This window comes from Taudactylus pleione, unplaced genomic scaffold (assembly GCF_031769625.1).
Source record: "Taudactylus pleione unplaced genomic scaffold, aTauple2 ptg000497l, whole genome shotgun sequence".
Classification (NCBI taxonomy): Eukaryota; Metazoa; Chordata; class Amphibia; order Anura; family Myobatrachidae; genus Taudactylus; species Taudactylus pleione.
This window is the reverse complement of record NW_028284899.1, coordinates 3,157,086-3,183,536: the sequence shown is the minus strand read 5'-3', so window position 1 is coordinate 3,183,536 and position 26,451 is coordinate 3,157,086. Positions and strand designations below refer to the sequence as shown.

At 45.8% G+C, this 26,451-nt stretch overlaps 1 protein-coding gene across 1 annotated transcript in view; it reads right to left on the bottom strand.

The window, feature by feature from the left end:
• Nucleotides 1-26,451, bottom strand: part of LOC148502448 (uncharacterized) — a 93,087-nt gene that overhangs the window by 31,029 nt on the left and 35,607 nt on the right. Inside the window, exons 2-7 of the mRNA XM_088449886.1 lie at nt 25,835-25,934; nt 23,973-24,167; nt 20,105-20,183; nt 18,725-18,822; nt 14,861-14,969; nt 8,421-9,508 (exon numbers count right to left, since the gene is read on the bottom strand). Coding sequence (XP_088306012.1) covers nt 8,421-9,508; nt 14,861-14,969; nt 18,725-18,822; nt 20,105-20,183; nt 23,973-24,167; nt 25,835-25,912 — 1,647 coding nt within the window. The 5' untranslated portion in view covers nt 25,913-25,934. The remainder of the gene's footprint in view (nt 1-8,420; nt 9,509-14,860; nt 14,970-18,724; nt 18,823-20,104; nt 20,184-23,972; nt 24,168-25,834; nt 25,935-26,451) is intronic.

Genomic DNA, 26,451 nt, shown 5'->3' with positions numbered 1-26,451 from the left:
GCCTAACCCTAACCTTCCCCCCCAGTGCCTAACCCTAATCCCACCTTCCCCTAGCCTAAATCTAACCTCTAAGCGCCTAAAACTAACCACCCCCTTCCCCGCTGCCTAAACCTAAGTCCCCCGGGGGATGCCTAACCCTAACCTCCCCCCTGGTAGGGCCTAACCCTAACCCCCCCTTCCACTAGCCTAAACCTAACCCTCCCGAGGGGGTGCCTAACCCTAAGTCCCCCCGGGAGCCCTAAACCTAACCCTCCCCCCCCGCGGCTGTCCGCTGCGGCGCCCGATCGGGATGCTGGGCACCGGTCTCCCGACGTCGGTCAAATGACAGGCGTCTAGATTTAGACGCCTGTCATTCGTCCCTAGTTGGGATAACAGTGTCTGGAAGCCGGCGGTCGTCATTCCGTCCGCCGGCAAACTGAACTTATACCTATTATATGGCCCAACATAAACTTAATTGAATTTAAAACGACAATTTTGGAGCATTAAAAAGAAAATAAAAAAAATACAATCACGTGGTTAAGCTCAGGATTCCATCAGTGGATATAATTATTTCAAAGCTGTGCTTATCTAAAATGTTCTTTATACAACAGGCAAAAGATGATATATCCTTTTAGGGTTAGCAATAAAAATAAACTTACTGTATCTAAATTATAATAAACTAATATTTTGTCATTAGTACATATTTGTCAGTTAAGGGGGGGGGGGAGCATGGCCGGCATTCTCATCCTCATGGCCCTGCCCCGCTATTTAAAGCCGCGATTTGTGGCTTTCTACAGCGAGGGGCGGGGCTACACATCATCGTTGCCCCACTCCTGCCGTTCAAAACTGCAATTGGTTGTATTTTAAAAAAATTAATCAGGTCCTCCAACCTCCCAGCGCCCACTTCAGTTGGGAATTGGGTGTTACTGGGTAGACTGGACAATTCTGTCTAGATGCTGGGAGAGCCACCTCAAATTTGTGACTCTCCCAGGCCTTTCGGGAGAGTTAGTAAGTATGCATTGGGATCTGACACATAAAAACACTAAGAAATAAAAAATGTAGAAAGAGAAAGAGAAAACAAAATCGCAAGCAGCACACATAAGGCACGTAGGGGTAAATTTACTAAAGTGTGGGTTTTTAGAAGTGGAGATGTCAGCCATAGCAACCTGTCAGATGCTACTTATTTGTCTAGCACCTTCTGGTAGATAATAACCAGAATCTGATTGGTTGCCATGGGAAACATCTCCACTTCTAATATATCCCTTAGTGTGCAGGATCTCCTTCAACTTGGCATCTACATACTTGAGCACATGGTTGTCTGAAGGAGACCCATCTTTCAAACACTGTGCCCCTTTAATATCACCAGACAAAAACACCATACATTACAAAAAGTTTTAAGAAGCCCAGAGATAGGGGGTTCTAATGACATACTGGACACAATAACCATATGGTACCCATTATTTGACACAGTAGGTTGTCTATTTTTTCAAATGGTATGCCTTGTTTGGTTGCCATAGTATTCCTACACATTGAAACGTGTAAAAATAAAAAACAATGCATGATTATTTGCACATTATATTATGAAAACCTGTGTGCAGAATCCATATTTCTGCTGTGCTTGAAAGGTGGCTTGATGCTGAAGCTAGAACCACAAATCATTAATATTGATAACCAACTTGATTGGCTTGAGAAAAAGCTAGAGGAAATTATTCTGTTTCGGCAATCTTCCGACCTAGAATTCGCCCAACTGCAAAACAATCTCCAGCTGGCAAACGGGAGGAAGCAGAAAATTGAGGTAGGCAAATAACCTTAAGGAAGGTTATGAACTCAGGGGTTGCCAAACTACGCCATTACAGTCCAGGTTTTAAGGATATCCGTGCACAAGCACAGGTGACTCAACTAGTACCTCAGTCAGTTTGATTTAACCATCTGTGATATCCTTAAAACCTGGACTGTTAGGTTGCTTTGGGGATCAAGTTTGAGAAACCCTGAGCTCCATGACTGTCTCCTTCTTCTCAATACAGGGTGTCTCCAGCCAATATATATTTTATTATTATTTAATAAATGGGGTGCAAGCTATGTAAAGAAAAATTAAGTTAACCTCCAACTGTACTGTCTGCCCCTCCTCCCCACTTTCTCTTTGCCATAATGAGCCCATCATGGGTGACAGACACCATCCTCACGCATCTCAGAATTCTACTCACAGCTACTGCATAGAAGCCAGATTGTCTGTCAGCCATGACAGGCTCACTGTAGCAAAGGAGGAGAATGGATGCAGCAGGTGTCAGGAATCACAGGTGGGTGTTTTTTCTTTTGCACCACTGCCTCCACAGTAAAGATAAAATAAAGTTTTTAGGTGGAGATACTCTTTAAATGGAAAATGTTCTGTCTATGTACAATAGACGTCCAATGCAACGATTCAATAATAGGGGACTTTCTTTAAGCATTTCATTTATTGGAGGTAATCGTGATGAAGGTGTATGGGTGATGACACCAGGAACATCTGGCCAAAGGAAGCAATCCCCTTCCTGCGGTGAGAGTAAGACCAGCTAAATGCTGTTATATACATTTATTCAGTGGTCCTCTTGTATTTCCATTTGATAATTAAAAAAAAAGAGTTATGGTAAAAGTTGCCTTTGTTAATGCTCTTTCTTCGAAGTCCATAGGGTCCACAGGGAGACAAAGGGGTGTAGGTGAGACCTGGAGGACCGGACACCAACAGCAAAGCTTTGCAATCCCAGGATGCTTTGGTCCTTCTCCCTATACCCAACTCACAGCTTGAGGGCACTTCAGTTTTGTTAACAAGTTCAAGGCAGGAGCAGGATAGGAGAGAAGGAAGACTGGTACACTGAAAAAACACACTCTCACACAGAGAAGGAAACAAGTGACCAAGAGAAAAAACCCATGGAAGCCAGGTGCGTCAGGGCGGGTACAAAGGTAAGTTTTACCATAACTCCTTTTCTTGACAATGGGGATGTCCAAAAGCAGTTATTCAAGGGTGGGAACGCTCCCAAGATGATAGGAGAACCCTATGCCCCAAGGAAGCCTCCTGAGAGGCAAATGTATTAAAGGCATAAAACCTAAGAAAGGTGTGGACAGAAGACCAGGCAGCCATCCTGCCTAGCTGTTAATCTGAGGCGCCATGCCGGGCTGCCCACGAGGGACCCACAGAGCGAGCAGAATGAGCAGATGCTGTAGCTGGAACAGGAAGGCCAGACTGCGTGTAATCCTGTGAGATAGTTATGCGAATCCATCTGGCCAGAGTCTGTTTGTTAGCTGGCCATCCCTTCTTGTGAAATCCATATAGGACAAAGAGGGAGTCTGATTTCTTGATGTAAGTAATACGGTCCATGTAGACCTTCAGAGAACAGATCACAGCCAAATAGGCCTCACCTGCAGAGAAGTCTGGTGATTGAAAGGCCGGAATCACAATTTCCTCATTTAGGTGGAAAAGAGAAACCACCTTGGGAAGGAAGCCCAGACGTGTTCCTGATGAAATATTAAAAAGGGGGACAGTCAAGAAAGCTCCCCTAAATCTGACCTACGGGTAGATGCTATAGTCAGAAGAAACAGAGTCTTCGCAGTGAGCCACTTGACATCCACCGATTCCATGGGTTCGAATAGTGGTTCCTTAAGTGCTTGGAGCACCACTGACAAATTTCATGGAGCCACAGGAGGGACAAAGGGAGGCTGTATACGTAGAACACCTTGCAGGAAGGTGTGAACATCCGGTATAGGAACCAGTCTGCGCTGGAACCAGATCCCTTAGCCGTTAGGAGGGATGTCTCAAGAGCCAAGCCATTAAAGACTGACGGGCTAGGTCCAGATGTAGACATGGAGCCTGAGACAACAGGTCTACTTGTAGAGGAAGTTGAAGAGGAACGTCTATTGAGAGACTTTGAAGATCGGAGTACCAATGGCTTCTGGGCCAAGCCGGAGCTACTGTGCCCCCTTCCTGATTGAACTTTTGAAGAACTCGAGGAAGTAGGATATTGGGGGAAAGAGATATGCCAAATGGAAGGTCCATTTCACTGACAATGCATCCCTGATAGCTGCTTCGGGGTCCCTTTTCGTGGTTCCATATACTGGAAGTTTGTTGTCATGTCTTGAGGCCATGAGATACACATCCGGCAGACCCCATTTGTCCACCAGGAGCTGAAAGACTTCTCAATGTAGAGACCACTCTCCTGCATGCACGTCGTAACGGCTGAGAAAATCTGCTTACCAATCGAAAACTCCAATAATACCGCAGAGATTGCTGGGAGATGGCGTTCGGTCCATGTGAGAATACCATTGGTGCCCGACTTAGAGCACCTCCTTGGTGATTGAGGTAGGCCACTGCCATTGCATTGTTGGACAGGACTTGTACTGGTCTGCCCTGAAGAATATCCTAAACCCGAGTGAGAGCTCTGTAGATTGCTGGAAGTACCAAGACATTGATTGGTAACACTGCCTCAACTGGGGTCCAGCGGCCCTGGAAAGAGTGCTGGACGGGCACTGCGCCCCACCTTCGGAGGCTTGCGTCCATGGTGAGGAGAGCCCAGTCCGGGATCCAAAAGGGACGACCCTGGTCTAAATGGAATGTCTGTAGCAACCAGGCTAGGGACAGGCGAACCCAGGGGGGAGGCCCATTGTCTGGGATCGAAGTAGATGAGGGTAGCCCGTTCCACTTGGAGAAGAGCAGGTGTTGTAGGGGTCTGGAGTAAAACTGAGCAAACTCCACCATGTCTAAGGTGGACACCATTGATCCCAATGTCTGCATTCCAGTATGAATTAAGACTGCGTAGCAGTCTGCGCACTTGGTGTTGTATTAATGAAATCTTGTCTGTAAGGAAGATTCTCTGAACCTGAAACTCCTAGAGGGCTCCCAAATGTACAATTCTTTGAGAAGGTGTCAGGGAAGACTTTTTCCAGTTGATCAGCGACCCATGCATTTGTAGGTAGGCAATTGTTACCTGCAGATGGTGGTGAAGAATATCTGGGGAGCTGGCCAAACAGCAAGGGGTCGTCTAAGTACACTAGTAGTCTGCTCCCTTGATGACGAAGGTAGGTCACCATAACTTCCATGATTTTGGTAAAGACCCGAGGAGGTCATTGAGAGGCCAAACTTTAGAGCCTGAAATTGGTAATGCTGCTGCAGGATAGCAAACTAGAGAAATTGTTGATGAGAAAGCGCTATAGGTACATGTAGGTAAGTATCCTGAATGTCCAGAGACCCCATAAAATCCCCAGGCTCCATATTTAGGATAATAGAGCGGAGGGTTTCCATACAAAACCTGGGCACCCTGATAAACTTGTTCAGAGATTTAAGGTTGAGGATTGGCCGATGAGACCCGTTGAGCTTCTGAACCAGGAAAAGGGTAGAATAGCCCTTGCCTGGTTGTGAGTGAGGGACCGGAATTATTACTGCTGAATTCAGTAAGGACTGAATGGCTTTTTGGAGCAGCTAGGCCTTGCTTGGGTCCGATGGAGGTCCTATGCAAAAGAATTGCTGGGGGCAGTCACCTTAGGAAGGATAGGGCATAAATGTGGGAGACCACTTCTCTTATCCAGGTGTCTGATGTGGTCTGGCGCCATAAATTGGCCAATTTAAGTAGTCGGCCTCCCACCTTGGGAGCCCCCAGGGAGAGGCCCACCCCGTCAGGCTGTAGGCTTGTCCTCAGACTTGGCAGGTGGACGTCTAGTAGCCCAGGTTTGTTTGGCCCTAGGCTTGGAGGCTTTGGCTGATGCCTGCTGCTGTGGAAAGGACTGACCTTTAGCTTTTCCTTGAGGGCAAAAGCATGACATCTGAGGGTATGTATTATATGCAAAGGGCAGGAACGCAGTCTTGGAAGCTGCTAAAGTAGTCACAATTTTATCTGATTCTGGACCAAATAAGATATCTCCAGATTAAGGAAGGGACTCCAGAGCTATAGCTCCTGTGAGTATATAGATGTGTGACAAGCTTCTGTACACCTATCTGTAGTCTCCGTCAACGAGGTTGCAGTATGAATGGGTAAGGTGGCATTCTTAACCAGAAGTGTTACATGAGAATTTACTGCTGGGGTAACTTCCCATTTAGTACAATCAGTAGCTGGAAGAGGGTAAAAGGAACTTAAAAGTTTTGGAATTTTAAACCTTTACCGGGGATTTTCCATGCTTCGCTCATGTGATCAGATAGCTGGTCAGAGTGAGGAAACTCTGGTAAAACTACCTTTTGTCATTTAAAAAGTAGTTTTTTTTCTTCTTAGGAGCAGGTTCTTCCTCTTCTATTTGTAAAATAGATTTTACAGCTCTCACAAGAGCAGGTATATTTAGTTTAGAGGGTGGCTCCTCTTCTCCGGTCAGAGTGTGAGAGGTCTGTGTCTTCTGCCTCCCCAGATGACATATCAGAATCAGATAGCTGGATCGACTGGGAAGATAACAGAGCACGATTAGTAGGTTTAGTAGGTAAAGGCTTTTCCCGTTGTAGCATTTGCTGAAAAACTGTAGAGGTATTAGTCAAACTCTGTACTGTGGTAGACAGTATGTCTACCCATGGGGGAGGCAAAGGATTTGCAGGGAGTACCTGCTGTGGCCATCCCACAGGGGGGGCTACCACGGGGACTGCTAAGTGGTCGGCAATCTTTGCCAGCACCTGTGAAAAGGCAGCCTAGGATGGGTCAATGAGGAGGAGAAACTGTGGCTGAGGGGCCTGAGGCTGTGTAACAATTAGTACAAAGACCATACTGAATGAGGTCCTCTGGGGCTAAGCTCTCTGGGCAGGACTTACAAGACACCAGAGTAGGAGCAGCAGCATCAGGCTACTTGTTATTCTTGTGGCTTTGTCCTGCAGAGGAAAGAATAATAAAATACACAGTATGATACAGTACAGTATTACACCCTGCAGTATGTGTAATATGGCACAGTATAATATGCAACCACGCTATATAGTATGTGATAGCCCTCACAAATATATAGGAGATGTGAGGCACAATGAACCCCCTATAATTTAGTATGTCAGTGTATATTAGAATAAAGGGAAAGATATAAGCTGGACAGTCTGCAGTTTTGGGTACGGGGAGCCTGCTAGCTAGTCCCCCTCAGAGCCCCGCCGGCAGTACCTAGCCGGGGCTTTGTGTCACGGCGCCGCAGAGGGGTGACGGAGCAGCAGTGCAGACGTCCAAAGGATGCTGCTCAGTAGTCAAAACACTAGAAATAAAAATAAATCATAAAAATAAGCTTGGGATGCTTGATGCAGCCCCACAGTTAAAATGGTGGTCCACCTCCTGCCGGACACCAACAAAACTGGGTTGCCCTCAGGCTGTGGGCGGGGTATAGGGGAACCAAAGCATCCTGGGGTTGATAAAAGCTTTGCTGTTGGTGTCTGGTCCTACAGGTCCCACCAACACCCCTTTGTCTCCCTGTGGAACCCTACGGACCCTGAAGAAGAAAAACATGTTTCCTATGTAACTGGTTTTATTTTAAATGTTTGTTTTATTAAACATATATGCAACAATGTCAGTACAATAATCAAGTAGGACATACATGGAAAATAATACACATTGACACACTGTTAAAGCAATATATTGCTACACTCTTCACGGTTCTGTAACAGACTTCTGGCATATGTAAAGCTAAATACGATCTGGTATCTATTATTTGGCAGCTACTCTTGTTTAAAGTACAAACTATTCAAAAGCTATAGCCATCCCTGGACACGCAGGAGCGTGCAGACTAAGGTAATATATTCCCCCAGGGACCATGACTGGCATGCAGATCTCCAGAGCCACCGAGATGTCAGTGCTCTACACCACTGAGATTTGCTGCCATGGAGCAGGGGACTAGCGGAAAAAGTTATAGAGATGGGGTAGGCAACATGGAACTACATATTCCAGCATGCCCTGCCACAGGTTTACTGTTAGAGCATGCTGGTACAAAGGGTAGGCCGTCCCCACCCTTCAGGCTGTCCCCGCCCCTGCGCTGCCTCTGCCAGTCAATCAGGCAGACGCATACAGGGGCCTGCGTGCGATTTTGCAGGACCCATTCTGCACATGCGCAAACCAGTCCTGTGCATGCACAGATTCCTGATAATCTGCAATCAGCAGTGCACTAGCTGAACCAGGCCCTTAGTCCTATGAGAACATTTTTCATCCCTCTCCAGATATATAAACATTGGGAAACATAACCACAGTTTCTCTACAAACTTACTCTGCCATAGTTTTGCCTGGCATTGATGGAGTTCCGTTTGTAGACCACACCTGCCAACGTGTTGTTCTCCCCTCAGAACGTTTTCCATATTGTTCCTTTACCTCATGTCCTAACCATGACCAGGCTGGAGCTGTCCTTCCATCTAGTTTTTACAAGCTAACACACCAGCTCCTCCTGAAGCCTACAAACTGGCAGTTCAAGTTCCCTTGCATAAACATTACCTAAATACCAGGTCCCCCACAGACTTGGGTCAGTGGATTCATTTAAGGTACATGACTTTTTTGATGTTTAACCAAACGTGATTTGTGTGCGAAACATTTCTCACACTCAGGACACTGAAATGGCTTTTCCCCTCTATGTGCTCTCTCGTGTACTACAAGGTTAGATTTATGTGTAAATCGCTTCCCACATTCAGAACATGGAAAGGGTTTCTCCCCTGTGTGTCCTCGCTGATGTACAACTAAGTTTGTTTTATGTGTAAAGGATTTGCCACACTCAAAACACAGGAATGATTTTTCAGCAGAGTGAATTTTTTGATGTTCAGCAACGTACGACTTCTGTGTAAAACATTTGCCGCACTCAGAACACGTGAATGGCTTCTCTCCTGTATGAATTCTCTGGTGACTAACAAACTGCAACTTTTGTGCAAAACATTCCCCACATTCTGTACAAGAAAATGGCTTCTCACCCGTGTGAATTCTCTGGTGTTTAACGAGAACAGATCTGTGTGTGAAACGTTTTCCACACTCAGTACACGGATATTGCTTCACACCTGTGTGTATTTTCTGGTGCTCAACAAGATGTGTACTCTGTGTAAAACATTTTCCGCATTCAGAACAAAGGAATGGCTTCTCACCGGTGTGGATTCTTTGGTGCCTATTAAATTGTGATTTGTGTGTAAAACATTTCCCGCAATGTGAGCATGAAAATGGTTTCTCCCCAGTGTGAATTCTCTGGTGCTCAATAAGACTTGCTTTCTGTGTGAAACACTTCTCACACACAGGACATGCAAATGGCCTCTCACCTGTGTGAATTCGCTGATGCTGAACAAGGTTTCCCTTTTGAGTAAAACATTTCCCGCAATCAGGACATGTGTGAGTTTTTGCATTCTGGGTAACACGTTTCTGATATTCAGAACCTGCAAACCTTTCCTCATCTCCATGAACTGTATTATGTGCAACAATATCAGGGTAACTTCCCCTATATTTATGGTGGTCAGGTGATACGTTGGTACTATGGTGAATTGAATGCATCTTTGGGGAAATTAGGTTTTCCTCCCCAGGGTCTTCTGTGAAGTCATTAAATTCCTGTTTCACAATGTGGAGCTCATATGGGACAGTGTCCTTGCTGCTGTGTCCACCTGTTGGCAATAAAGTAAAAGGTGTGCAACTGAATGAGGTATGTATGGCTTTCAGGTCTGTAAAGAGGGATGTGTGACTGGTGCTACCCTGGGCGCAAGGCTTAGGGGGTTACATTGTAGCTGCCCCAGTGGCACCCTTCTCCAGTTTAGTGGGTGCCATGAATGCCAACTGGGAGAGGCACTAGTCTACCTGCTCCCACCCCCCTTTTAGGCTCAAAGCAATATATCATCATATATATTATATATCTATATCTATCATGCAGTATCCGGCACTCTGAGGCTGCTGTAAGCCTTTGGTAAAACCGCTTGGGTGCCCTCCAAATGGGCAAGGAAACCCTCCAAATAAATCAAGCAAATAGGCGGCACTCCAAGTCTTGAGATGATAGAATAAGAAGTGTCTTTATTGCATCTACGTTTCGGGGACTGCTACCCCGTCATCAGGACAGACATAAGTGAATGCAGTGTTACATATGCGATACACCTAAAGTGTTCAATGTTGTATAAATATATGTATGGACTGACAATTCATGAGTGATCTATGTATTCATTCTGTCTTGAATAGTCAAAATAGCTAGGCTGATGAAGTAATATATGTATGTTAACCCCCCTCCCCGGGGAACATTGGAGCAGGCCACCCGTTCAGGACTTGCGGGCACGCGACATGGGACATTGTTATGCAGCCGCAGAAAGGGGGAAAACCTCTGGTCTCATTGAGAGACAAGTTGTGGAGAGGGAGAGCGGTGCTTGCGGCCGGCAATAAGGAGCCCGGCTCGCAACCGCTGTTACTTAAGGGACACCCGCAAGAGCCGTCTGAGGTAAGCATGGATGACGGGACCGCTGGCTGTTGCTGCGCTTGCCAGAAGGAGAGAGAGAGCTGCCCCTTATGTGCGGAGAGCGGGACTTACCAGACGGCGCGGTGAAGAGGAGCCGCTGTCCCGCGGGAGTACCGGTGAGAAGAAGCTCTTCTCTTAGAGCACGTCGGCTGGAGGGCCTGTCAGAGAGGCTGCGGAAGAGAGTGCCTGTCAGAGAGGCTGCGGAAGAGAGTGCCAGTGTCAGCATTGATCCACATACCAGATGCGGTGGTGTGTCCTGGCCAGGAGTGACGTTGGCGGCAGGATCTGCAACGGACTTGGCGGTGGTAATGTCTAAATGCCCTTCACGGAGTGGACCCTGACGTCATCAGCCAGTGTCCAGCGTCATTCCCTGCCATCCAAGTGGGCATAGAGGGGGAATATAACCATGTGGCGAGCGCAGCGAGCCCGCGATGGGACAAGAAACTTGTTTAAGTGGGGACAAACTACTTCTTTACCTGGCTGTCATGGGCAGGAACTGCACTTCCACCCTCACTCACGTCACGTCCAGGTCCCTAGAACGAAGGTGAAATACAGCCAACCACTTGGTGGTCCCTACCTCTCCATCTACAGTGGGTGAACTAGGTGGGCCGGAGGCGGCGCAAGGCGGACTTCTCCTCTGGAAGCAAGGCAGGTCCCGGTCAGTACCTAGCAGGCAGTGAGTGACAGCTAGGAGGGGCACGTGCATCTAGGGGAGCCGCTTACAGCAAGAAGAGGTCTGTAGTAAAGCACTCATCACAGTCCTGCAACACAGTTTAATGATAAGTGACAGTTGGGATACTGAATGTAAGGAGAGCAGATCTATCAACTGTACAATATCTTTGCACCACACAGTGTTCTGCAGCAACAGGCAGACAGGTCAATTAAAACAGTGCAGCTAGGAGCTTCACAGCATAATTGAGGAACTGAAAAATCCTACAGGATTAATCTATAACTCCGATCAGCATCTAGACAGAGCAACTTGATAGTAAAAGAGAGTATAAAGTTTATTCAGTGTCACGCAGAGATTTGAAGAAAAGAGGGTTGCACTCCCTGTCTACATAGAAATATAAATAGCTGCAGGATACAACTTCTGGATACAACTTCAGGCCCGGGCTTGCACCATCCAAGTACCAAGACAAGTTTAATAAGTTGCATAGGATGTCAGTACGAACCTAGACTAAGGCAGTCAGTTCCTCACTGTGTCAAAATAAGAGAGGAGAATCGACTTCTAATGTGCACCAATGAAAAGGGTTACTGGCCAGAGTTTAAGTGACTTAAGTGTGATAGAAAGACACGCGTATTAGTTTAGTTTAATACAAAAAAAGTTACAAAAAACAGCTTAAACTCAGAGCTTCATTTAATCCTTTAGGACTGACTATATCAAGTGTATAGATCCACTTGGCCTCTATTTGCAACAACTGTTTGGATCTGTCTCCTCGTCTCATTCTAAATGGCACCTGATCAATCATCCTGTAACGTAACATCGCCATATTATGCTTAGCATGTGCAAAGTGTCTAGCAACCGCTTGGTTGCTTTTACCAGACAAAAGGGCTGCTCTAATTGCTGCCCTATGTAGGGCAATACGCTCTTTAAATTGCCTTTCTGTCTTGCCCACATAGTGAAGACCACATGGGCAAGACAGAAGGTAGACCACATATTTGGAAGTACAGGTGAGCGCTCTCTTGATGGTATAAACTCTACCTGAAAACGGGTGTGTAAACTTGTCACCAGGGATAAGATAATTGCAGGAAGTACACCCCAAACATCTGTGATTGCCACCTTTTCTACTCAGAAAATTAGGCTGGCTGTGGATATTCATACCAGTGATGTCTATTTTGACCACTGCATCTCTAATACTGCGGCCTCACCTGTAACAGGCCATGAGTTTGCATTTTTTAAAAGCATGCAGTTCTGGATCATTGGTCACAATGGGCCATAAATCACGAGCTGTTTATTTTGTATATTTGCTAGATGTCAATACGAATTGACCCAGGGAATCACTTCACTAATCTTGTTAGGAGTTTTTTCTACTAACAAGTCTTGTCTACTAAATGCTTCTGCTTTGTCCCTAGCTTTAAGTACATTGTCAACAGGATAACCCCTGTCAACAAATTTATTAACCATTAAATGCAATTGTGATTGTCGCTCTGCTGCATCACTCGAAATAGGACAAACACGCAGCATTTGGGAATATGCTAGACTATTGATTATTGCTTTAGGATGAAAGCTATTGTATCTCAGGATCGTATTCCTGTCTCTAGGTTTTACAAATAGCTTGGTAGTAATACACCCGTCAGACTTAGCTATAGTGACATCAAGAAAATTAATTTCACTAGTGCTAGTTAGTTTAGCAGGACAAAGGGAGTGATTGTGCTGCGTGATGGTATCAATCAACTCCTCATCACCACTCCACATCAGCATGATATCATCGATAGCTCTGAGTTTACGCTGTTTTTTGTAACTTTTTCTTGGACGCATCTTGTTGCATCATTATTGCGCTTTATTCTATGATTCTTCTTACATAGCTATGTTGTCATTTGTGCCATTTGTTTATCAATAGATATTTGTAATTCATGCTACTCTGATGTGATTAGTACACCTGGCTAGTATTGTTAGAGCTGGTCCATGGATGTTTACATGTTTTCACATTATATATAAGATATTAATTTTTTTATTAATTTAGCATGTGTGTATCTGTACTTTATATTATGTTTTTTTATGTAGTCTTTCAGAATGATTATGGTTTTAGATTAGGTTATATTCACTATCCAATATAGTGTTGCACTGACTTATATTTGTGTATTTATTATCATATTTACAAGTTATATGGTGGTAATGATATTTGTTTGAGATTAAGCAGCATAATAAATTCACATAATGGTCACGCTCATATGTTGGTTATGATTCACTTGTTTGTACTTGTTATGGTCACAGTTTATCTACTGTTGCCATTGACTACTGCTGTGTGGCTCATAATCCCAGCTCAGATGCAGTCCCTGGTTTATATGCTTTGAACTCAGCTCTTTCTAGTTACTGCTGTTCATTACAGCGGAGGGACGGCATCTGATTTACGTAATACAGTGTTGCACTGATTTATATTTGTATATGTATTAACATATTTATATGTTTTATGTTGGTAGTGATATTTTGTGTGAGATTTAGCAGCATAATGAGTTCACATAATGGTTACGCTTATATGTTGGTTATGATACACGTTTGTATTTGTATATGGTTACAGTTTATTTACTGTTGCCCTTGACTACTACTGCGTGTCTTCTAATCTTTGCTCAGATGCAGCCCCTGGTTTAGATGCTTTGTGCCTGAGTGTTTCTAGTTAATTTTACTGATTACAGCTGAGGGACAGCATCTGACCGGAGATTGGTTAGCATTCTGCACTGTGAGTATTTAAGAGTGTATGTAACACTGCATTCACTTATGTCTGTCCTGAAGACGGGGTAGCAGTCCCCGAAACGTCGATGCAATAAAGACACTTCTTATTCTATCATCTAAAGACTTGGAGTGCCGCCTATTTGCTATATATATATATATATATATATATATATATATATATATATATAACAATTTTTACTTCCAACATTTGAGACGACATATGTATAATGGATATTAAAAGTGTTCCAGGATGATCTAAAGGTGGTTTAATACAACTTCACAAGCGATTTCTGAACACACAGGTTGTCTAATGTGAGTTTATTTTGTTAATCTCACCATAATCGGCAAGCGTAATCTGATTTGTATTGCCAAGACTGAGATGTTTGCCAACATGACACTTTCTGAAGTTCTAAAACCAGATGAACGAGAAAACATCAGCACATCTTTTATTTATTTCATTAAAACTGGTTCTAGCTTTGCTTTTTCCTTATAAGATGTGGAAGATATTATAGAGTCAAATATATTGTAATCAGGTTATAGATAATACAGTGAAGATCCCGACTGCGCTAAAGGTAAGTACTAACTAACCTAACCTCCCCCCTTCCCCAACCCTCCTTTAGGCGTGCCTAACCCTAACCTCCCTCCCAAGTGCCTAAACCTAACCCCCCCTTCCCCGCTGCCTAAACCTAACCCTCCCAGGGAGGTGCCTAACCCTAAGTCCCCTCTGGGAGCCCCTAACCTAACCCTCCCCACCCCGCGGCTTACCGTGCCCGGCTTACCTTCGATCGGGATGCCGGGCGTCGGGCTCCCGGCATAGGTAAAGTGACAGGCGTCAGGATTTGGACGCGAGTCAGTAGAAACTTGCCGGGATTAGACAGTCGGGATGCTGACGGTCGGCATTTAGACCGTCGGCATCCCGCTTTCCTTTAGCACAATTCTGAAAGAATAAGGGACCAGGGGAACTGTAAATTGCTATATTCCTCCATCCTTTCCAATGTTCTCAGAGGAATGTCACGAATTAGACAAATTTTGATCGAATTGAACCAATTTGAAAATTAATTTTTCACTTCCAGACTGGGCTGAGCCAGAGCTCCATTAATATTGATGTATTTGGTGATTATTACTCACCTGTACTGATACCCGTAGGGACTTGTTCCTCCTTACACTGCTGATAGTCTGTCATATACATCTCTTCTCCACTTAGCTCTTCAACTTTAATTTGAATTAGATTTTCACCCTAAAATGCAAAAACACATTAGAAAAAGCAAATCAATAAACTAGTGATTTAGTGCAATAAAGGTGAGCACCAGATATTATATAAGAACTAATTCTCCTTCATTTGGGACTGTGATTAAACAGGGGTCCCAGACACATATCCTAGGTAAACGCCTTATACGTATCCCTGTCTATCATGGACAGAGATTCTCAAGCATCAGTTTTGTGTAACTAACTAGATGGCTTTGGAATGCCTGGTCTACAGTACCTGATCAACCATGAGGCTAAAAAGGATGCAGCTTAGGGTGCCAGAACTTGGGAGGCACCACCAGGGGAGGATTGGACTCTGATAACTTTTGGCTACTCCTTTGAAGGGACCAGCTACCTTCTAATTTGTATTGTGTATTAACCTGGCTGATACTGTATGTCTCCCCTGTACCCCGCCATACATGTTCACTTCCCCCTCCCATGCTGGTGACCGCTGACCGACTACAAATAGTCCAGGCAGCCCCTCCTCCATAGAGAAGCTGGGGCAGCGGTAAAATGCACTCTGTATTGTATTGTATGTATATAATGCACTCTGTATTGTATTGTATGTATATAATGCACTCTGTTTTGTATAGTGCTAACCAATAGGATGTTAAGCACTGTCAAAAATGATAGCCACGCCATTTGCATAATGTCATTCCCACTCTGGTGGCATGAAGTGGAAACCGTTCCATAGACACTGGTGTTTCGGGGAAAGGTGCAACTAATGCATTGGACTAGGGCACAGAGAACCTTTAATCAGGCCTTGGAGTTCGGACAAGTAGTAGTGATTCCAGCAACAAATCGATACCACTGGACTTATTCTGTGACCTTTCCTTCATCTTACAGTACCGCAAATGTGGGTACAAACTGCACACTCATATATTTAGATCAGGAACAAGGGTTTCTTTAAGAAATGAGTGTTCTGGTAAAACTTACCTGTTAACTCTCTTTCTTCGAAGTCCATAGGGTCCACAGGGAGATCTTGGGGTGTAGATGGTGGTTGAGGACCGGGCACCACGCAGTTAAAGCTTTCAGCTCCCAGGATGCATTGGTCTATCCCCCTATACCCTGCCCCCGAGCCAGAGGTACCGCAGTTCGTGACAAGCCAAAGGCCGGAGGAGGACAAGAGAGCAGGAAGACTGGTACACAGAATAACCACACTCTCACGTAGAAGAAGGGAAACCAGTGACTAGAAACAGAGCTCATAAGGAGCCAGGTGCGTCAGGGCGGGTGCCCTGTGGACTTCGAAGAAAGAGAGTTAACAAGAGTAAGTTTTACCATAACTATCATTTTCTTCTTCGTGGTTCAAAGGGCTCCACAGGGAGACATTGGGAATGTCCCAAAACAGTTATTCTAGGGTGGGGACGCTCCCGCACTGAGAGGAGAATCCGGCGTCCAAAGGAAGCATACTGAGAGCCAAATCTATCGAAGGCATAGAACCTCAGAAAGTTATGGACCGCCTTACAAAGCTGTTCAGCTGAGGCGCCATGGCGAGCTGCCCATAGAGCGAGTAGAATGAGCAGTAACTGTAGCCGGTACAGGAAGGCCTGCTTGCGTGTAAACCTGTGAAGTCGTAATGTGAAGAAGTCATGCGAAGCCATCTAGCCAATGTCTGTTTGTTGGCTGGCCATCCCTTCCACTTAAGCCTGCAGCACATAATTTGCATGATAGCAGTATGGGTGCAGATGCTTGTTTGCTACTCTTGCCTTTGCTAGACATAGCTGTAGAGTAGTATAGCACACAATATGGCACTGGGTATAATGCAACCACTGGGTATGTAGGACACAAGTAGGAATGCAATATACTGATCCTGTCTTAGGCTTGGGCAAGATGCAGGAGCGCACAGCACAAATATGGCACAGTTCTATAACCAACTGTGGGCCGTATTCAATTAGATGCGAAAAGACGTTTCCCGTGAAAAAGTATCGCTAATCACAGCTTTTCGCGTGGTCAGAACTTATCTCCAAATTCAATTCCAGCTGGTTTTCGCCTACACAGAAATGTAATAGGCGAAAAAGATTTGCCTCTGAATAGCAGGAGAAAACAAGTGCAAAATAGCCATTTTGGGGTGCAAATGTGGGGAAACCACTCCGAACCTTTGGGACAGCCCCCCAAAGGACAACTGTGTAAAAAAATCCCTAAAAAAAACAAAAACTTAAGAACACCCTGAAAAAGTACTTTCATTTTGGGGGTGAAAAAGTACAAAGTGGGGGGACAAGGATACAAACTAGCAAAATAGACTTCTTGGTTGTCTGCAAGGATGGGTCAGGTGTTTTTTTGGTTGCAGGTGCATGCAACAGGTACGTTTTACACGTTTGTTAAAACTTCACTTTAGAGACTTTAACATATGTTTGCACCCATTTTCAAGTGCCCCAAATTTGACAGGACTACCTATTTTCTCCAAAAATACTGCTTAATGCCATTCTTCACCACTTTTACAAGGACACTGTAACCCCCCTTTACTCTCTAAAAGGGATACTGGGTTACCTTCACCTTTGTTACTCCTAATGTACCCACCCTTAGCATTCCTCTAAGTGGTGTACATCCCCAATGTCAGTGCCTCCACCCAAGTAATTATGCCTTAGCAGCCCACTGCAAAATGGTAACCCGACTCTGGCTGGGCACCGACGAAACTGAGGTGCCTCTGGCTCGGGGGCGGGGTATAGGGGGATGGACTGATGCATCCTGGGAGCTGAAAGCTTTTACTGCGTGGTGCCCGGTCCTCAACTACCTCCTACACCCCAAGGTCTCCCTGTGGAACCCTATGGACCCTGAAGAAGAAACAACTCACAAAAGTGCGTATAACTCTATTAAGAATATTTAACACTGAACTACACAAGCTAACATACAGGGGAATACATACAATAAATGTCTGCTACACTGTCCTGGTCGTTACTACTGTCTGAAAGTCAATGGTAAAGCTCTAATGTTTCCCATATTTCAAAGACCGCCACGGGGATAGAGACCAACAGATTTGGAATCAAGTTCAGTAATGCTGGTCGGGCACTTTCTTCTGTGTTGCGATCATCCACCCCACAAAAAGAACCATCTCAACCTGTCCTGTCACAGAATGCAACAGTATGTCACAGAATGGAGTGTGGATTGGTCATATTAGGAATCTCTCTGCAGTGGAAAGGTGCGTACACACTGGGCGATTAAAGTGGACGACTGAACGATATCGTTATTGTTCACTTTATCGTCCAATTTTTTACCTAAATGATGAACGATGACGATGAACGACGAACGATGTGCGTTCCCGCAGGTCGTTCGTCTTTATCGTTCATCGGGCAAACATGCAGGCCAACCTGACGATATTGTCAGGTTGCTGCATGTTGGGGAATGGGGGAGAGAGCCCGACTCTGAATGATATCGTTAATGATATCGTTCAGCGGGTGTGCTCAATGTCATGAACGACATTGAGCACACCCTGCCGGGGACACACTAGACGATATTGCTCAGGGAGCATATCGTCTAGTGTGTATGCTCCTTAAGACTACTATAGTAACTACCACCAAGAAATGCATTGTAGTTCTTGCTTCTGTGTTTATACACCTTCCCCTGCATGCCCCAATCAGACCATGCCTTAGCTTAGCCAGAACAAACCTAACAAAGTGGCCCTGTAGCTTTACTAGCCTGGGTGGAAAAAGGATTGTGATAGATTTTAGTAATAAGACCCATGTACTTCTTTATACTGTACTGTAACATGTATATTTCTGATTGGATATTAATACCCACAATCCCATCTACCTTATCATCTTGTGGGATATGGTGATCTTCCTCTGTACCATCCTGTGAATAAAGAGGGCCGACACATCTCTCTGGGACATTTCTGCTACTGGATCCATCTGTAGGAGACGCAGAGACCGAATATATTGATTATATAGGATGTATTATATGAGTTTTGTATGTAGCTGGGCCCTCAAAGCAGCTTAGTCCTTTAACTCCTTTGCTGCTGGGCCTGTTTTGACACTTTTTGGGCTATAAACGTTATCGGTAATTATTTAACCCCTTCACTGCTGAGGGTTTATTTCTCCTTGTGCTGAAGCCATTTCCTGAGGTTAGTACTGATCAGATTTTTTATGCGGTACCCACACAAATTAAACCGTTTTTTTTCCCCCTTCTAGATGCCGGCACCGGGATGCTAACAGGTGTCAGGATTCCGACTCCGGCATTCTGAGTGCCGGAATCCACCGCGGTCGGTATTATGACTGCTTCCCATTGTACGGTGATTACTAGAAATAACTATGAAAGGGACACATTGCTTGAGAGAACTGACATTCCTTTTTAAAAATTTCCAGGGCTGATATTGTCTGGGATCAAAAGTGAATAACCACTAAGGGGTCACATAATATCTTCTCTCAAACCTGGGTAGCATCAAATCTGTAGGTGCCAGAATGTGGGAGATAGAGCATTTCTAATGCTCACGTATTTTCTGGCAACAATTAGATCATTACACTCAGGGCCGGATTAAGGTTTGAGGGGGACCTGGGGCAACAACTTTGTGGGGGCCCCTGTACACATACATTTATATACTTACACACACATACATACATTCACACAGAAAACACATATATAAACCACACATGCATGTGTCAAACATACTGTACATTACACACAAACATGCACACACACAAACATTTCACACACACGCACACACACACACTTATCTTGCACCATCTGCACTGTATGATGTGGATGGGGAGGGGACCTGGCAGGAAGGCACCATGTTATTAAGCTCCGCCCCCTCACGGCTTTGGCCGCGATTCGTGGGTCAATCGAAAAGGGGCGCAGCCAAATGACAATTGTAATGGAAATGCATCATACTGGCCCCGCCTTCAGCCGATGGACCCGCGAATCGTGGCATTTTGCTGTGAGGTGGGCAGTGCTTAATAACAGTGCCTGCTCTTGTGCAGCTGCTGCTGCTGTGTGGGGCCCCGGGACAACCGCCCATGTCGCCCCCCTTATAATCTGGCACTGATTACACTCCCCCCCAACACAACAATATCATCAACCCCTCCTTCCTCCCAATACCCAGCTCCCCCTCCCCCACATTTGAATGCCTGTAGTCCTGAGGATGAGCCCCACATAGCAGCGAAGGGGCTAGAAGTAAGGTCGGGCTCCTCTTACCCAATGATGTGAGGGGCCGGTGATTCTTCATTGTAACGTCCTTGCTGAGTTTATAGTTTCCTGCTACATATTCCTGGCCCTACATACACACAAAGGACGGATCATTCCAAAAGGACACGATAGTTCCACTACGTTCTCTAGGCCTGATTCAGAGATGTGTATCATGCCGATATTTACCCGGATCGAGCGATTGTTTCCCATTGCGCATGCATGAAAGCCGTACTGCGCACGCACATCGGTTGGTTTGTGATTACGCTTGCAGAGGATACATTCATAAAGTGAGTGACAGTTGGTCATCATTTAGGGGAGGTAATGGGGGGGTGGCTAAGGAAACGCAGGCTTGTCTGACAGTGTAAACGCCATTTCTTGGGCGTGCATAAATTAACCATTGTCATCTCCTTCACAGCACGAGAGCTCTCAGCGTGTCAGGAGAGCGGCAGTGTATGAGACATATGCTGCGTGGCTGCCCGATCTGCGTCACTTTTACCGATGTTACACTGGTGCGTGATGTCAGACACATATGAGAAGGCAGCGGTGGGCGTGCCTATGCTCTCTGCTTCAGAAGACATTCGCATATTTTTGCAGCTGCGTTCCGTGTGAAATCACAGCTGCAATTGCATTAGCTTACATCTCTTAATCAGACCTTGCCAATATAAAAATTGCATTTCTAGACACACTTTGGCCAACGTCATAAAAAATATAAATGCTAGATGTGACAAACGTAATAAAGTCAAATTTAATGGACCCTCACACTCCGCATTTAGTATTTTAGGAGAGAAACTGAAGAGATTAAATGAATGGAGGTGGTGCTAAGACATTGAAGTGATGTTTCGCACTTTGCACAATACGCAGTTCCCACTGGATCAGTAAAGTCACATAGTTACCCACAGACTGATCAAGGATCGGGAAGCACGCATGGTGCTACTGTATAATGTCCAAATCCCAGCAGTCACCTCTCCAGTCATCACCCAGACACATCCCCTGGTGTTACTGTATAATGTCCCATTCCCAGCAGTCACCTCTCCAGTCATCACCCAGACACATCCCCTGGTGTTACTGTATAATGTCCCATTCCCAGCAGTCACCTATCCAGTCATCAGCCAGACACATCCCCTGGTGTTACTGTATAATGTCCCATTCCCAGCAGTCACCTCTCCAGTCATCATCCAGACACAGCCCCTGGTGTTACTGTATAATGTCCCACTCCCAGCAGACACCTCTCCAGTCATCACCCAGACACATCCCCTGGTGGTACTGTATAATGTCCCATTCCCAGCAGTCACCTCTCCAGTCATCCCCCAGACACATCCCCTGGTGCTACTGTATAATGTCCCATTCCCAGCAGTCACCTCTCCAGTCATCCCCCAGACACATCCCCTGGTGTTACTGTAGAATGTCCCATTCCCAGCAGTCACCTCTCCAGTCATCACCCAGACACAACCCCTGGTGCTACTGTATAATGTCCCATTCCCAGCAGTCACCTCTCCAGTCATCATCCAGACACAGCCCCTGGTGTTACTGTATAATGTCCCACTCCCAGCAGTCACCTCTCCAGTCATCACCCAGACACATCCCCTGGTGGTACTGTATAATGTCCCATTCCCAGCAGTCACCTCTCCAGTCATCCCCCAGACACATCCCCTGGTGCTACTGTATAATGTCCCATTCCCAGCAGTCACCTCTCCAGTCATCACCCAGACACATCCTCTGGTGTTACTGTATAATGTCCCATTCCCAGCAGTCACCTCTCCAGTCATCACCCAGACACATCCCCTGGTGGTACTGTATAATGTCCCACTCCCAGCAGACACCTCTCCAGTCATCCCCCAGACACATCCCCTGGTGCTACTGTATAATGTCCCATTCCCAGCAGTCACCTCTCCAGTCATCACCCAGACACATCCTCTGGTGTTACTGTATAATGTCCCATTCCCAGCAGTCACCTCTCCAGTCATCACCCAGACACATCCCCTGGTGGTACTGTATAATGTCCCATTCCCAGCAGTCACCTCTCCAGTCATCCCCCAGACACATCCCCTGGTGCTACTGTATAATGTCCCATTCCCAGCAGTCACCTCTCCAGTCATCCCCCAGACACATCCCCTGGTGCTACTGTATAATGTCCCATTCCCAGCAGTCACCTCTCCAGTCATCCCCCAGACACATCCCCTGGTGTTACTGTATAATGTCCCATTCCCAGCAGTCACCTCTCCAGTCATCACCCAGACACATCCCCTGGTGCTACTGTATAATGTCCCATTCCCAGCAGTCACCTCTCCAGTCATCATCCAGACACAGCCCCTGGTGTTACTGTATAATGTCCCACTCCCAGCAGTCACCTCTCCAGTCATCACCCAGACACATCCCCTGGTGGTATTGTATAATGTCCCATTCCCAGCAGTCACCTCTCCAGTCATCCCCCAGACACATCCCCTGGTGCTACTGTATAATGTCCCATTCCCAGCAGTCACCTCTCCAGTCATCACCCAGACACATCCTCTGGTGTTACTGTATAATGTCCCATTCCCAGCAGTCACCTCTCCAGTCATCCCCCAGACACATCCCCCGGTGTTACTGTATAATGTCCCATTCCCAGCAGTCACCTCTCCAGTCCATACTTGCCTACCCTCCCGATTTGGTCGGGAGCCCCCCCGAAAATCGGGTGCCGCTCCCGGCCTCCCGGGAAGGCAGGCAATCCTCCCGGCCCCGGCGATGTGTCCGGACCCCCCCACGCTTTTAAGTAGAAACCCCGGCAGCAGGGGGGCCGGTGACGCGATTCGCGCTGAATCGCGTCATCGTGGCTCCGCCCCCGGCTGCACAATGCCATTAATCACGGCATTGTGAAGAGGGGGCGGAACCACGATGACGCGTTCATGCGGCCACGCCCCCATGCTCCGCCCCCAACGCCGCGTCACGTGCCGGGCCCCGCCCCCTTTGGCCGCATCACGCCCCCAGCCCTGTAAGTCCGACAGCTCCCTCCCGGAAGGAGGGGGCTAAATGTTGGCATGCATGCTCCAGTCATCACCCAGACACATCCCCTGGTGTTACTGTATAATGTCCCATTCCCAGCAGTCACCTCTCCAGTCATCATCCAGACACATCCCCTGGCGTTACTGTATAATGTCCCATTCCCAGCAGTCACCTCTCCAGTCATGACCCAGACACAGCCCCTGGTGTTACTGTATAATGTCCCACTCCCAGCAGTCACCTCTCCTGTCATCGCCCAGACACATCCCCTGGTGTTACTGTATAATGTCCCATTCCCAGCAGTCACCTCCCCAGTCATCACCCAGACACATCCCCTGGTGTTACTGTATAATGTCCCATTCCCAGCAGTCACCTCTCCAGTCATCACCCAGACACATCCCCTGGTGTTACTGTATAATGTCCCATTCCCAGCAGTCACCTCCCCAGTCATCACCCAGACACATCCCCTGGTGTTACTGTATAATGCACCATTCCCAGCAGTCACCTCTCCAGTCATCACCCAGACACATCCCCTGGTGTTACTGTATAATGTCCCATTCCCAGCAGTCACCTCCCCAGTCATCACCCAGACACATCCCCTGGTGTTACTGTATAATGTCCCATTCCCAGCAGTCACCTCTCCAGTCATCACCCAGACACATCCCCTGGTGTTACTGTATAATGTCCCATTCCCAGCAGTCACCTCCCCAGTCATCACCCAGACACATCCCCTGGTGTTACTGTATAATGTCCCATTCCCAGCAGTCACCTCTCCAGTCATCACCCAGACACATCCCCTGGTGTTACTGTATAATGTCCCATTCCCAGCAGTCACCTCCCCAGTCATCACCCAGACACAGCCCCTGGTGTTACTGTATAATGTCCCATTCCCAGCAGTCACCTCTACAGTCAGCAGCTGAATGATCTTGTTGGTGAGTCCCAGGATCTTCTGCTCATTGTCTCTCTCATTTATCACTGGGTGAAGTGGGGGCTCTGCGATGGGGCTCTGGGTCCTGCTCCATCCTCCTGACACACAGAGACGTCTGCTGCTGGCTGTCACAGTCTTGCATGGCTCCTTCTTCACAACTATGTAATGCTGTATAGAGAAATGGGTTCCATACAAAAGGTCGGCAATGATTTGGTCGAAACCAGAAGGGTGACAGGTACAAAAGATCAAAGTGGAATTGGTTGACACTTTTTTTTTTTTTTTGTAGGGTCAGAGTTAGGCTACGAAAGGAACGGTTAGGTGCACCAGGGGGAGGGTTAGATGGTTTAGGGTGAAGATTAGGGTTAGAGAAAAAATAAATGTGTTGACCATTTCTGTGTCGAATATTTGAACCTGTCAAAACTTTTGTACTGTTTTTAAACTTTTATCATGTCGACATTCTGATGTTGACCAAATCATTGTCAACCTTATGTATCGCTCCCAGAGAAATACAACAGAACATATGCCTGCATAGAGATTTATAAGAAGTAAGCTGTACTTAAAAACACGAAATAACTGTATTGGGGGAGGGGCTCTATAAAATACCACAAATCTAATTTAGACGTGAAATGGAAGCCTATAGGGAAGGGACATCGACACCTGCTCATCCTGGTGTCTGTTGAGAGAATGAACCATTGCTGGCATTGTGACCCTGCATAGTGCAGCTTTACTTATTAAAGGGGCTCCCTAAATGCTGGGACCATGGAATGGATTCAGTTGTGAAGGTTCTGTGTCCATATGTTCACATGATTTGTTTATGGCGCTCTCGTTGTTAACACAGTCCAAACATTCACCAGCAGGTAAATTGACACTAATGGAGCACTGGTACAGGGACTGATGCGAATAATTAAAACATTCAGTTTGAAGTACCTAGTAATATGTTGGTAGTTTTCATTCTAGCACCCTGCACCTGTCACAGCCCATAGATTTCCTCTTTTCTGCCTGTGGTGTTGCTCTCTGCTCTGGTGCTTCTAGCACACTCACATGATGGAACAACCGCTGAGATACAGACTAGAGTGTGCTAGAAGCACCAGAGCAGAGAAAGTCACCCAGGCAGCAAAGAGGAACTGCAGCCCAGACCAGGACAAAGAAAATCTGCAAAATCCCTATTTTTGGCTAAAAATGTGGGGATTTCTTTCAGAACCCTTTAGACACCCCCTAACGATAAATTACCGGAAAAAAATAAAATCGTAGTTGCGAAAAAACGACCATTCAAATTTGGTCGAAAAAAACCACAAATTGTTCAAAAAGATAGAAAGCAATTTTTTTCCCATGAAATTGCTGTTCCACGTAAATTGGGGGTAAGTTAAAATGGGTACAAGTATATTTTCGTGTTTTAAAAAAGCAATTTTAAAACCATTAAAAAAACGCCACTTGACACATTCATATCGCCCCCCGAAAAATCGGACCCAATGCTTGACATTTTCAAATGTTTTATTTATCTTTTTGGCCCAAAATTTTCACGTGCGTCTTTCGCCAAAAGTACACAACTTACGTTTTTTTTCCGGTAATTTATCATTAGGGGGGGTGGGGGGTGTTTCAAAGGGTTCTGAAAGAAATCTCCACATTTTTAGCCAAAAATAGGGATTTTGCATTTTCTTTTCTCCTGGTCTGGGATGGAGAAACCTAGTTTTTTCCGCCAGTTGCCGCTTTCGCTTGATTTTTGGCGAAAATGTTGAAGTTATTTTGCCACAAAATTTTTGCCAATGCTTATTGAATATGGCCCTATGTTGGTGCAATATATAAACCAGTATGATGCCATTCTCAGAACTCCTCACCTCTCCGGTCAGCAGGTAGATGATCTCCAGGGTGAGATTTAGTATGGTGTCGGTCAAGCGACTCTCGTTCTTGTCCATCCTCAAGAATAAGGTTTTGGTCCTGGTGGAAAAGACAATCTTGAGGTGAAGTCTGTAGCTGAAAACTGCTGTGTTAAAGTATTTTATAGTGTTTAGATAACTTTTCCAAAGATAAGGAGCCTAGTCACTAGAATTAGTAGATTTCTATCCTAGAAATAACTGACCCCGAAACGCGTCACATACGCACCATTTGTACAATACAGTCACAAGAATGAGGCATCCTCAACTAAAGTTACACTGCAATTAACGTTTAACTTCCAAGAAGGACTAAAGATCATACATGGACACCCTAGTAAAATGCGCGATTATGCAAACAGTCCCACCGCCCACACCTGCCACTTGGATCACACAGAGGGGAAAGGGAAAAAATAAGTAGGCTGTAAAAAGATATTATGCTCCAACCGATATAAATAAGCATATATAGTAAAAGCATGTACGGTAACAAAAGCATGGTCTGAAAGTTTGCACACAAGCCGAAAGGAGTACCAGGGTACCATCTATAATTACCATTCCAAAAAGGAGACAAAAAGGTAGAAAAT